This window comes from Argopecten irradians, chromosome 1 (assembly GCF_041381155.1).
Source record: "Argopecten irradians isolate NY chromosome 1, Ai_NY, whole genome shotgun sequence".
Taxonomy (NCBI): domain Eukaryota; kingdom Metazoa; phylum Mollusca; class Bivalvia; order Pectinida; family Pectinidae; genus Argopecten; species Argopecten irradians.
This window is the reverse complement of record NC_091134.1, coordinates 55,556,611-55,569,304: the sequence shown is the minus strand read 5'-3', so window position 1 is coordinate 55,569,304 and position 12,694 is coordinate 55,556,611. Positions and strand designations below refer to the sequence as shown.

The 12,694-nt window shown below is 35.8% G+C and overlaps 1 protein-coding gene across 1 annotated transcript; it reads right to left on the bottom strand.

Annotated features, from left to right (window-relative positions):
- Window positions 1–1,373: 1,373 nt before the first annotated feature.
- LOC138334332 (uncharacterized) lies at window positions 1,374–12,479 on the bottom strand. The gene is made up of 3 exons (XM_069282982.1): window positions 12,324–12,479; window positions 7,482–7,782; window positions 1,374–3,822 (listed from the first exon to the last, which is right to left on the bottom strand). Exons 2-3 carry the CDS (start codon window positions 7,749–7,751, stop codon window positions 3,532–3,534), a joined length of 561 nt encoding a protein of 186 aa, XP_069139083.1. The 5' UTR covers window positions 7,752–7,782; window positions 12,324–12,479; the 3' UTR covers window positions 1,374–3,531.
- Window positions 12,480–12,694: the final 215 nt, after the last annotated feature.

The window sequence follows — 12,694 nt, the reverse complement described above, 5'->3', positions numbered from 1 at the left end:
TTAATTGAAGTACAGTAACTAGGTGTAGAAAATGCATTTGATCTGAAGTGCAGATGGTATAAAGGTCAACAAAACGTGACCCCTGAAGGGATGTTGTCAGATCCTCTATTAAACGTAGTCATTATAAATATCTGTATTTAATCAGATTGATATATACGAACGTTAACGTATACGACATTACATACATCATACATTATCAACGCACACATACCATGTTAATACCTACAGAGACACACATTTGTCGTATGGATAAATATGTTATCCTCCTTATATCTGACAAAGGACCAATAATACATGCAGATATTGATCCGATGGGTTTTCTAGTTAAATGGTAATCAACCTTACAGTTAAAAACGTGATCTTGTAAAATGACTTGATCAAACGTTTCAAAAGGGAATCACAGACATCGAATAACATCAAACTATTAATATGTCAGCTTTAAAGTTCATACATGTTCACAAAACTTCATTCTCGTTTCAATATTCGTTTTATAATAATGGCATTATTGTTCTACTTTTCAGGGTTGGTCTAGCTACAAAACATCAAAATCGAAGTTGGTAAAATAATATAGATCTACTAAAATGTTACAAGGAATTACTATTAAAAATAAGAATTTAAATAAACGTATAGAAAGCACAGAATGACGGGATGTGGGGTTGTTTTGCTACACAACTATCTATCATTATCATTAATTTACAGTACTAAATAGTTATAATAGTAAAAATGAAGCTTTTAAATAATAAACTAAAAAAATCAACTAAGTGGCAAAAATTAACTATCGTGTTTGCATTGATCCGTGTCGCCTCGTTGAATTTCCAAAAATAATATTGCCTACAAATGACCATCTAGACTAGATGTCACTGTATCATGACTAGCTTCCATATTCATACCTTATATGTGTATACACATACTGCATGACATCACATACATCATCATAAATCATCAACGTACACATATACACACATATCATTACATAATCACTATAAACCATTAAACTACATATATGATGTACATATATACCTAATTTCATTAAATGCAGATCTTTAGTAGCATTCCGTTTTTATAAAAGATCTGACAATAGTCCATTAGGAATCAGATGTTCTGATCACCTTACGAATTAGGTAATCAAACTGCCGCTTCCAGAATCTTGGACGTGAATTTTAGGGAACAAAATAGTTTGAAAGAGCTGTCAATATGTAGTCATCTCGCCCAAATATATTAACAAAGCTAAATGAATAAGTCTACCGGGACGAAATGTCGTTTTTAATTGAAGTACAGTAACTAGGTGTAGAAAATGCATTTGATCTGAAGTGCAGATGGTATAAAGGTCAACAAAACGTGACCCCTGAAGGGATGTTGTCAGATCCTCTATTAAACGTAGTCATTATAAATATCTGTATTTAATCAGATTGATATATACGAACGTTAACGTATACGACATTACATACATCATACATTATCAACGCACACATACCATGTTAATACCTACAGAGACACACATTTGTCGTATGGATAAATATGTTATCCTCCTTATATCTGACAAAGGACCAATAATACATGCAGATATTGATCCGATATGGGTTTTCTGGATAGTAAATGGTAAAAACGTTTCCGTGAACATAATTAAGTGGAAATAGCATAATTCGTCAGAAGTCAATACGTTTCCGTTACGATAGAACCAAATATAAAAGGGATGCCTAATTACCATGAATAGAAAAGAAAAGAAATGTCAAATATTTTTCCTGCTTCAAAAACATACATTATGAAATCTGCACCAGATATCTTTCCGAACACATTATTATGACAAATACCAAACATACACAATTACAACCTAGAAAAGCCTGACATGATAAGTCAATCAGTAATTACATTAGCACTCCTTAAAAACTAGCAAAGCATATAAGTGTTACTTAGTAAATGAGATAAATTATTTTATAAACTATAGTAGCCTGCACAACCAATTTTGTTGTTGATAGAACATGCTAGCTACTGTAGACCAACTTTGATTACATCTCGCTTATTACGCAGGTAATTTGACTTCACGAAAAGTAATCTCTATGCAAAAGTTCCCAAACACAGGTATGTACAGAATAACTTTGATAATTGTAAATTTCAAGACTGCTATGGAAAAGGTTGCTGACTTAAGACATGATTTAGTCACCGTAAAGATAAGATAGTTAACAGTATCCCACAGGCAGGATGTGTAGTACATATATGTAGTCAAAACGGCCACCAAATAAAGAAAACTTCATAATAAACATGTCATTATAAAGTTACCAACACTTTTACAAGTCTGACTATAAACGATTCAAAACATTCAATTAAAAAGAGAAAAAAGGTTATGGTGTCTACCACCGAATATGGAAAAGTTGCAGTGAAATGAAAACATGAAATAACACGAAATACGGCGTGCCTCCTCTGACATCTATGACGTCAAGACTTCTTGGCCCCTACACAATGACGAAGATTTAGATCTAGAAACAATCAAAAAGCGAACAAAGAGAACAAATGATAAACTTGTTAAACAATACAAACAAAAGCTGGAAAGACATACTTCTTACTGGAAATCAGCTGTGTCATATATCATACCAAGTAATTTCAATTAATCTTTCTTCAATATATAATTATTAATGTGTTTAACAAGGATTGAATATATACAATCTTGTATCTTGTATGTCTGAATCGCCACTACAATCGGAACATATAATCACATTAATTAAGTAGCACTTCTGAGCCATGTTAATACTGACATATTTTGTATTGCCCCAAAATCAACCAAATTAGATGACATAGCTAATACGTCATTATTGGCTATTTTGAATTTGGCAACGTAATAATCATAAAGTAGCATGTTTATATATTATAATAATAGCATAAACCATTCCGTGATTTTCGTGTAATAGACAATAAAACATAATACCGATATATTGGTGATACAGTAAATAATGATATGTATCTATCCATTGTTACATTATATTCCTTGACCGTTGCTATGGGAAAATATGAATTTCATTAGTAACCATTCCAAACCTGTTAAATTATAACCCAGTTTTATGTTGATGCTAATTGTCGGAATATAATAATGTTTATGGTAAGAGCAGATCGTCATAAAATAAAGCCTTGTTTTATACAGTGAAGGACCAGATCTGCATCTATACTAAACAAATATATGTCTATATGTTTCAACAACATCAGATATATCTTCATCGGTGTACAAAACGTTATTTAAACCCAGATTCTTAGCAATATAAAGTTTTTAATAACATGCATTAACGAACTGAAAATTTATCTAAGGAAGCTGTATTAAATTCATTTTAGAATCTCCGCTTCCGTCAAGCTTCACTTTATCATTGAAATACCTTATTACATGAAACATCATTTCATTTGTAAAAACGATGAGAAAATGCTATCAGCTATATAAACGAAGATTTACTATATTAATTTGATTTTATCTATGAAAAACGAAAATTACATTAAAAACAAAACAACAATCTTGAGTGAGGTCACGAATTCACCCTATTTAAATACACGTTAAAACCAGCGAGCCTTGTCCAGTGAAACTGGCTGGATTCGCTTTTCGACCCATTTGGGAGGTGACCATGGATTACTCCAGGCAAAGCGCCGGCTCCAGAGGAACATGAAAAGGACACTGTGGCCCGCCATCAACGATATCATCATCTGGACAGTGGTCAGATATTCCCCGAGAAGTACAGCAAACACCACGTGGACTGCGATGTCGAAGAGCGTGCCGAGGATGGAGTCGAAGTGCCATTCTTGTTGGAAGTTACTTTTGGTCCAGTCGATAGAACTCCAGCTGATAATCTGTATATAATGGTATACCTTTGTTACTGTAACATCAGGGTTCACATGTTCAGAACCTTATTAGGTTCAACACTTAATTAGTTATTTCGCTTCAAAACTGGTGATTGTTTATATTCGTTCTTCCCCACTTCGTATGTCAAAAACAATAAGTTTATCTATCGTTCTTTAAAAGTCGTTGAGTTATGATTAAAGTTTGAACATTAAGGCGTAGCGCAATTTTGAGAATAATAGTCATACATTAATTACTGATGATTATGAGATAGTCATTAAACGATGACGGTACAAGAACCAACCGAGACGGGAAGCATATGAAAAACTATTATTTTAAACAAGAGATCCCAGAGGGATCTTGGCGCCCACCAAAGAATGATTTATGTCTGACAATGGAAAGAGGATCTTTTCCCTGCTTTTCAAACTTTTTCAAACACACTACATATAAAATTTGATACAGATCGCTATAGTACTTTCTAAGAAAAAGTGGTAACAAACTTCAACAATGAAATCTAAGATGGCGGCCGGTTGGCCATCTTTTTTACCGATCAGTCCCAAAAAGCATTATGGAGCAGTCCTTAAAGGTACTATGCACAACTAGGGTACAAGGGGAAACTATGCTTGGAATTTGAGAAAGATCCCTTCAGTACTTTCTGAGAAATAGCGATAACAAACTTTAACTATCAAAATCCAAGATGGCCGTCGGTCGGTCATCTTGTTCACCGATCGGTCCCAAAATACAATATGCACAACTAGGGTTATAGGGGAACATACATATGAAATTTGAGAAAGATCCCTTCAGTACTTTTTGAGAAATAGCGGTAACAAACTTAAACTATCAAAATCCAAGATGGCCGCCTGTCGGCCATTTTGTTCACCGATCGGTCCCAAAATGCAACATACACAACTAGGGCCCTAGGGAACCTATATATCAAATTTGAGAAAGATCTCTTCAGTACTTTTTGAGAAATAGCGGTAACAAACTTAAACTATCAAAATCCAAGATGGCCGCCTGTCGGCCATCTTGTTGACTGATCGGTCCCTAAATGCAATATGCACAACTAGGGTCCTAGGTGAACCTACATATGAAATTTGAGAAAGATCCCTTCAGTTCTTTTTGAGAAATAGCGGTAACAAACTTTTAACTATCCAAATCCAAGATGGCCGCCTGTCGGCCATCTTGTTGACTGATCGGTCCCAAAATGCAATATGCACAACTAGGGTCCTGGAGGAACCTGTATATGAAATTTGAGAAAGATCCCTTCAGCACTTTTTGAGAAATAGCGGTAACAACCTTTCACTATCAAAATCCAAGATGGCCGCCTGTCGGCCATCTTGTTGACCGATTGGTCCCGAAATGCAATATGCACAACTAGGGTCCTAGGGGAACCTACATATGAAATTTGAGAAAGATCCCTTCAGCACTTTTTGAGAAATAGCGGTAACAAACTTTAATTATCAAAATCCAAGATGGCCGCCTGTCGGCCATTTTGTTCACCGATCGGTCCCAAAATGCAACATACACAACTAGGGCCCTAGGGAACCTATATATGAAATTTGAGAAAGATATCTTCAGTACTTTTTGAGAAATAGCGGTAACAAACTAAAACTATCAAAATCCAAGATGGCCGCCTTTCGGCCATCTTGTTGACTGATCGGTCCCAAAATGCAATATGCACAACTAAGGTCCTAGGTGAACCTACATATGAAATTTGAGAAAGATCCCTTCAGTTCTTTTTGAGAAATAGTGGTAACAAACTTTTAACTATCAAAATCCAAGATGGCCGCCTGTCGGCCATCTTGTTGACTGATCGGTCCCAAAATGCAATATGCACAACTAGGGTCCTGGGGGAACCTGTATATGAAATTTGAGAAAGATCCCTTCAGCACTTTTTGAGAAATAGCGGTAACAACCTTTAACTATCAAAATCCAAGATGGCCGCCTGTCGGCCATCTTGTTGACCGATTGGTCCCGAAATGCAATATGTACAACTAGGGTCCTAGGGGAACCTACATATGAAATTTGAGAAAGATCCCTTCAGCACTTTTTGAGAAATAGCGGTAACAAACTTTAACTATCAAAATCCAAGATGGCCGCCTGTCGGCCATCTTGTTGACCGATCGGTCGCAAAATGCAATATGCACAACTAGGGTCCTAGGGGAACCTACATGTGAAATTTGAGAAAGATCCCTTCAGTACTTTCTGAGAAATAGCGGTAACAAGAATTGTTAACGGACGGACGGACGGACGGAAGGACGGACGGACGGACGGACGGACGACGGACCACGGACGAAAGGCGATTTGAATAGCCCACCATCTGATGATGGTGGGCTAAAAACCAAGTATGTATAAACTAATACAACTTTTTAATGTAACAGATGTGAAAGAATTACAGAACCACGAATCCGGAAATTTATTACCGTGCGCATTTCTATTGTTAATATTAAAGGAATAAAAATGGCATCAAATACTGCATAATTACTCCAGTCATTAGTTTTCTAGAATACATCTTGATGGGAAAATAAGAGAAAATAGAGTCAACGAGGTCAGAGGTAATGTTCAAACGTTTTACAGGAGAAATATCTTGTGAGTATTGTAAATATTAACTTTTCTCTAAACAATATTTTTTACACAACCTCAAATGATGTGACTATTTTATGACCTAGTCAGCTGTAATATTGTAGCTCACGAGACTTCTGGACAGATGTAATGGTGTCGTTAGAAAAGCATATATATAGTGATCCAGAATATGTCACGTTTCGTCTAGCGGCCAACAAGGGGTAATTGTGAAATACAAGAATAATATGAAAGCCATTGTGCGCATAATGTGATAAAATTACACATGAAGCATATTCTGCTGTTAAAAGAAATTCTTGTGTAAAGAACAATTGCCTGTACGCGTATATAGTAACGAATGGCCACGTGTAATCCACTTTTCATACATGTATATACAGTCGAGACTGTAATGTAGACGCCTGCATGTATCATCTATCTCTTTTTAAGTTTAAACAAGAGATCTCAGAGGGATCTTGGCGCCCATCAAAGAATGCTTTGTCTACATCTAACAATGGAAAGGGGGATCTTTTCTCTGCTTTTCGAATTTGACTACATACTCAATGTGAAATTTGAGAAACCTTCTTTCATTACTGTCTGAAAAGATGGAAATCTACATATGTGATTTGAGACAGATTCCTTCAGTGCTTTCCTGAGAATTAGCGGTAACAAACTTCAATTATCAAAATTCAAGATGGCGGTCTGTCGGCGACATTGATGCCCGATCGGCCCCAAAATGCAATATGCACAACTAAGGTCCTAGGGTAACATACATGTGACATTTGAGAACTTTCTGAGAAATAGCGGTAACAAGTGTTGTTAACGGATGGAAGAACGAATAGATTTTTATAATTAAAACCCTTTCGCAAAGGAATTGCTTTAAGATAAAAGAAATCTGACCTGATATTATTTGTTCTGCACCGTACATTGTTTTCGCCTATTTAGTAAATAGCAAGCAACGCAACAAATTATGCGTTAACCTTAAGACCTACAAATATATGGTTAGTCATGAAATTTGTTCAATTGTACAAAACTAACGAAAAGATTTACATGCACACAAAACATCATTAGATTTATAACCTAGAACGATGTATGCATACGACTAATCACAAACCTTCTTCGCTGGCTTGGTTTTCTCCCAGAAGATAAAGTAGTAGAGGTGTTGTAAGATCTGAAGTACCGCCAGCCATTGGAGTCGCTGTAGGAACACTACCGAGGAGAAGAAAACCGTCATCAGGTCGATCAGAAAATACAATCGCAGACGGACTAGATCTTTGCGCGGAAGGAGACGGGTTCTTGTTAAAACCATGATGTGACTCGTCACGTGGTAACTCTCCATTGTAAATAGAAGCAAGGCGAAGGCGTTTTCCAAAAGATGATACATTTTCAAGTTTTTTTCAGGCGATCTTCAAAACCTATGCAAACGACAAAATATCGATATAAAGTCACGTAAAAAAATCACAGTTCATAACATCATAAACGCCAAAATTTCAAAGCATGCACATTTTGTCTTACGACCGTGAGCGTTAGAGCAGAGAATTGCACTTCAACTGTCCGCACACCATCTCACACCATCACAATATACATTGTATGCTTGTATAGTACTATCAAACTAATTATCAGCTCACAAACTGATGTTTCCTTTTCCTCTGTCAATGACGTCCCTACCCCAGTCTTACATAGAGTATGACGTCTTTTTACGTCTTATGTAAGATTGAGGCAGCTAGAATGTCAAGAATCCGATAATTAGAACGCGTTCTTACTAACGTGACACGAAAACATTCCATCTGTAATGCGAGGTTCTGTATCATGTAGGCAATTTTTAAACAACCTTATCTGTTGAGCAGTTTTTATACTTATATTGAATTTAGTTGAATATTCCTATGTAATAGTGATTTTCTTTGCCGAACAAGGATGAACATTAACTTAATTGATAAGTTTGCAAGGCTTTGTAACATGTACATTTTGAAATATATACAAAGCACATACTATACATATTTATACATAAGTTAAATGACTAACACAAAAGCTCTGGCATGCTATATATTATTATGCACTACATGCTATTCGATATACTGAATTCTGTCATACAATCAAGTCGTGGCCTTCACACCAAAATCTATAAAAGTAGTAGTTCTGCTCCTGCTAAGCGCTCAGCATACCGGGAGTGGGACGACTGGTTCACCCGTTGTCCGTATGATGTGACTTAGTGGGGTGTGTTACTTGGTGTCTTTAGTGACATGTGATATAGTACTATAAAATGGCAAGAGTTCCACTAGATACAAGAAGATACAATACGAATACATCACAGTATGTGTACATATCCAAAACACAAGTTACAATACAGTATAGTGTACATGTACATAGTTGTTTTAGTAACAATAATATTTTACCAGAAGCACAATCTTATCAGGACCTAGCTGCAATATTGTAGCTCACGAAAGACTTTTACATGATAGTGATGTCGTCTTTATACCGACCGGTCGAAAGGTACTGTAGGCCGGGTACGTATATTCATTATAATCGAGACCCTGATAAGATAAAAGCAAATGTGTACTTGTAAAACATCACATACTGTTTGGCCTAATTTCAGACAATTTTATAGCAACATGTCCAAAGTCCACATGCGGACAACAATCACACTGTGCGGTATTTTGATAAAGGGACCAAATTAAAAAGGAAATTCATTTTTCTTACATAATACCGTTGGTAGACCCATTATAATCTGTGCTGTAGAACATGGCTTGTGTAGCTCTAAATCAATATTTGTCTTCCAAGTACTGTAATAACCCGAACTAAGGTAAAATCCATCAATCAACATGAAGTGACATGCAGGAGTGTGTTAAAGTTGTACCTGCTGCTCCGCTTACGTGACCTGAAGGGCGACTACATTTTAGGATATTTTCTATTCGCCCTGACTTTCTTCTTTCTATCATCTTTATACATCTTGACACTGCTTCACTTTAAACCTAAAGTTGAGCGTTAGTCCATGTCAGTCCGCATATAAATTTATTATTAGGCATTTCATTTTTTACTTTTTTGTCTACCTTTTTGCAAATATATAAGGAAAAACCCAACTTATAGGCTAATAGGCACATTTAGCAGACTAGTGCAAGTTGTCAGTATAATGTGACTGGGTGGGGTGTTCGGTGGCCTTAGCTGCATGCTTCAATAAGATAGCACGATGAAATGGTAAGATGATTCAATAAGATTACACATAGTCTACCAAAGCACACACAACACATTCCCAGGAGACCGTCCTTCACTGAGAGGGACGTCTATATATATTAGCCAACTTTCATTCATAAAAGATTGTACCTATATCACAATTTTGTATTTTTAACCAATATCAAAATTAAGGATACATAATTACATAGGAAATGGAGTCTGATGCGATTACAATCTGTCCAAATCAAATAAGCCTGTCTGTCTGATAACCATTTGATTTCCGATCGGTCCCAACAAGGACAGAGAACAAATAAAGTGTAGCTTTGTGTTAATATAGCAAGAAAGCAGAATCGTTTCCGAGGCACGGACTGCGGAGGGAGGTCAGTTCGAAGAGCTCGCCATCTGATTATGTTCAACGTCTGATTATGGACACAATAAACAATAGATATCAAAGAATAGCTGTATAGTAACAACTAGTCTATATACTATAGATAGAACATTTCTAAAGAAGATCAGATTATCAACCGTAAAACTTTCCTCAAGTCTTCATCAACATGTATGCTATGTCAATAGTCGACAGCTTTACCCCAAAACATATCCTATATAACTAGTAAGATGTAAACCAACATGTAGACGAACACGTTGTGTTAGTGTTGTGTGTGAATATATATTCCATAGAAATGATTTTAATTTTGCTTTTAATTTGTTTTGGCCTTTTATTTCGGATATTAATATACTAGCTTTATACCATTTTTACCTCATTATGGGACATGTAAATATAGTAGTTTTGAGAATGATGTCGTAATAGTAACTTGTCCTTGTTGATTTCTCTGTAATATTGAAGTGTATGTTTTTTGGTGTCGTTGAAATCAAAATAGTCGAAACAATCTCTTTACAACACTGTGAATATACATGGCATCTAATGGAAAATAAAGGAGCATAGTTAGTGTCCTTGATAGGGAGCAGACAATGCCATGTAGTAGTTTCGAGGCTTCATTCTGGGTTTACTTCAAGGACAAGTGGCCACGCACTAATTCGCTACATTTGCTTTAACTCCTATATGATTCGGTTTTCATACATTTTTCGTGCACAAAGAGTATTGTTTGATTTATTATATCAAAATCAGTATCTTTAAAGAGACAATTCACTCAGGCAAATTCTTTTACATAACCAATAAGCAAACTATAGCATAAATGTATTGTTCTACATTTCTTATGAAACATATAACGTAAAACATTGACAAATTCCACAACATTGTTAAGTATTTTAATTAATATCGTTGAAATATCAAATCGTTGATCAATACGATTAAGCAGGTAAAATATTAACTCTGTACCCATACCCGAGCCAAAGTCACGCACGTTAAACAAATGAACTACATAACCACTGAGAAGGTGATAAAATGATTTTTAGGCAAGACAATTCACCTAATAAGGTAAACACACTACTGTCAGAGCGATTTGAGCAGTTCTAGCCAAAAGTTGCATTACTTTACGAGCAAGGGACAGGGTTCGGCATACAAGAAGTTCGACCACAGTGTGTAATATTTCACACACGTGTCACCACCATAGGCGTTTCAGGCATATCACAGTAAAACTGACTGATGTAATTTCCATTAGAAGTTGTTTTATCTGATATATATACAAATTTTAATGTTCTCTTAGAATGAATTGTCCCTTTAATCAGATACGCTAATACCTTTATGATTTGCTCCGGAAAGGTAGTGTGCCTTTAAATGACTCTGACTGTTAATATGACCTTAAACTAATCAAATCACTAATAGTAATAGGTGAAATTCCTTATTCTAAAAAAACCATGGAAATGAAGACTTACTAATTACATGGCTATATCTTTATAACATGTGACACTTAAATAAAATATTATTGATTGATTGATATAATTAATCAATATACGTCCTTGAATTAATAATTAAGTTAGTAGATCCACCGAACGAGTTAATTAGACCGGAGCGAGATTTGGCTGTTTATAATTAGCGATGGTGGCTCCAGGCCAGAAGAATAGTCCTCCGTCCTAATGTTTCCCCATAACGATGCATATTGTATACATTAACATGTCGTAAAATGACAAAAGCTCTCAGGAAATCCAAATTTGAAGGTCTTCCATCTCTTACAGATACGAGAATAGTCAAATAAGACAAAACACACATACAAATGTTTAACTATTACTGTGAGTTATTATAATCGGCTCCTTTCACATGTACACAGGTACACACGTGTATACAATGATGCATGGCAGACAGTCTTCACTATCTTTATGATAATTAGGGAATCGATGAAAGAGGATATAGCTTTATAATACATCGAGAAGGTAGACTAGAGGTTTAAGGCATTGGAAATATTATAGACCAATTAGATGACAGATTAAACTGTAAAGGTTATACGCTAAAATTGACACGTTAAGTTGACTATACAGTACATACAAGTCCCACCTCAATTTAGTCTTAGCCTCTGACGCTGAAATCAGACTTAGTCTATAAGCTACCGTATCTGACAGATGTATGTGAAGGGGCTGACACCAAAATATTGTCTGTCTGCCATATGTACCGAGGAGGAAATCCAACTACATTTTCAAGGTTAACATTACATGTATTTATAATGTGGAGCCAGTACAACTGTGGCCTAGTTACACGACATGTATGATGACGCATGTTTTCTTTGTTCCCAGCGAGTCAAAACAATATATAGCAATCGGAATACTTAGTAACAAAACTAGTCTAAAAGAAATGCATTCAATGTGGCATGTCAAATATATATACAAATATACAAACCTCGAATAAGACGATACAGTCAGCTGGACCTAGCTATGCCCGTGTTTACAAGATCATCCTGGTCGACACAAAGCTTTTTAGTAGTGTATACGTATACTCCACCGATCAATAGACTCGGTCTGCCAATTCCTAAACACACATGTGTATAGTGTGTCCCTATGGCGCAATGTATCAGAGTGTAACTCCGAAATCCTATACACCTATGTCCATGGACAGTCGACACTGCAGCTTTAATTTATAATACAAATAGTTATGCTCGATATTTGGCACAATTAAAGACTCGTGTATTTTCGACCTATATTGATTATATATTTTCATGAACGCGTGTAAATGTGTGTAGCTACTGTTTGGAAATTTGACCAGCGTAGGTT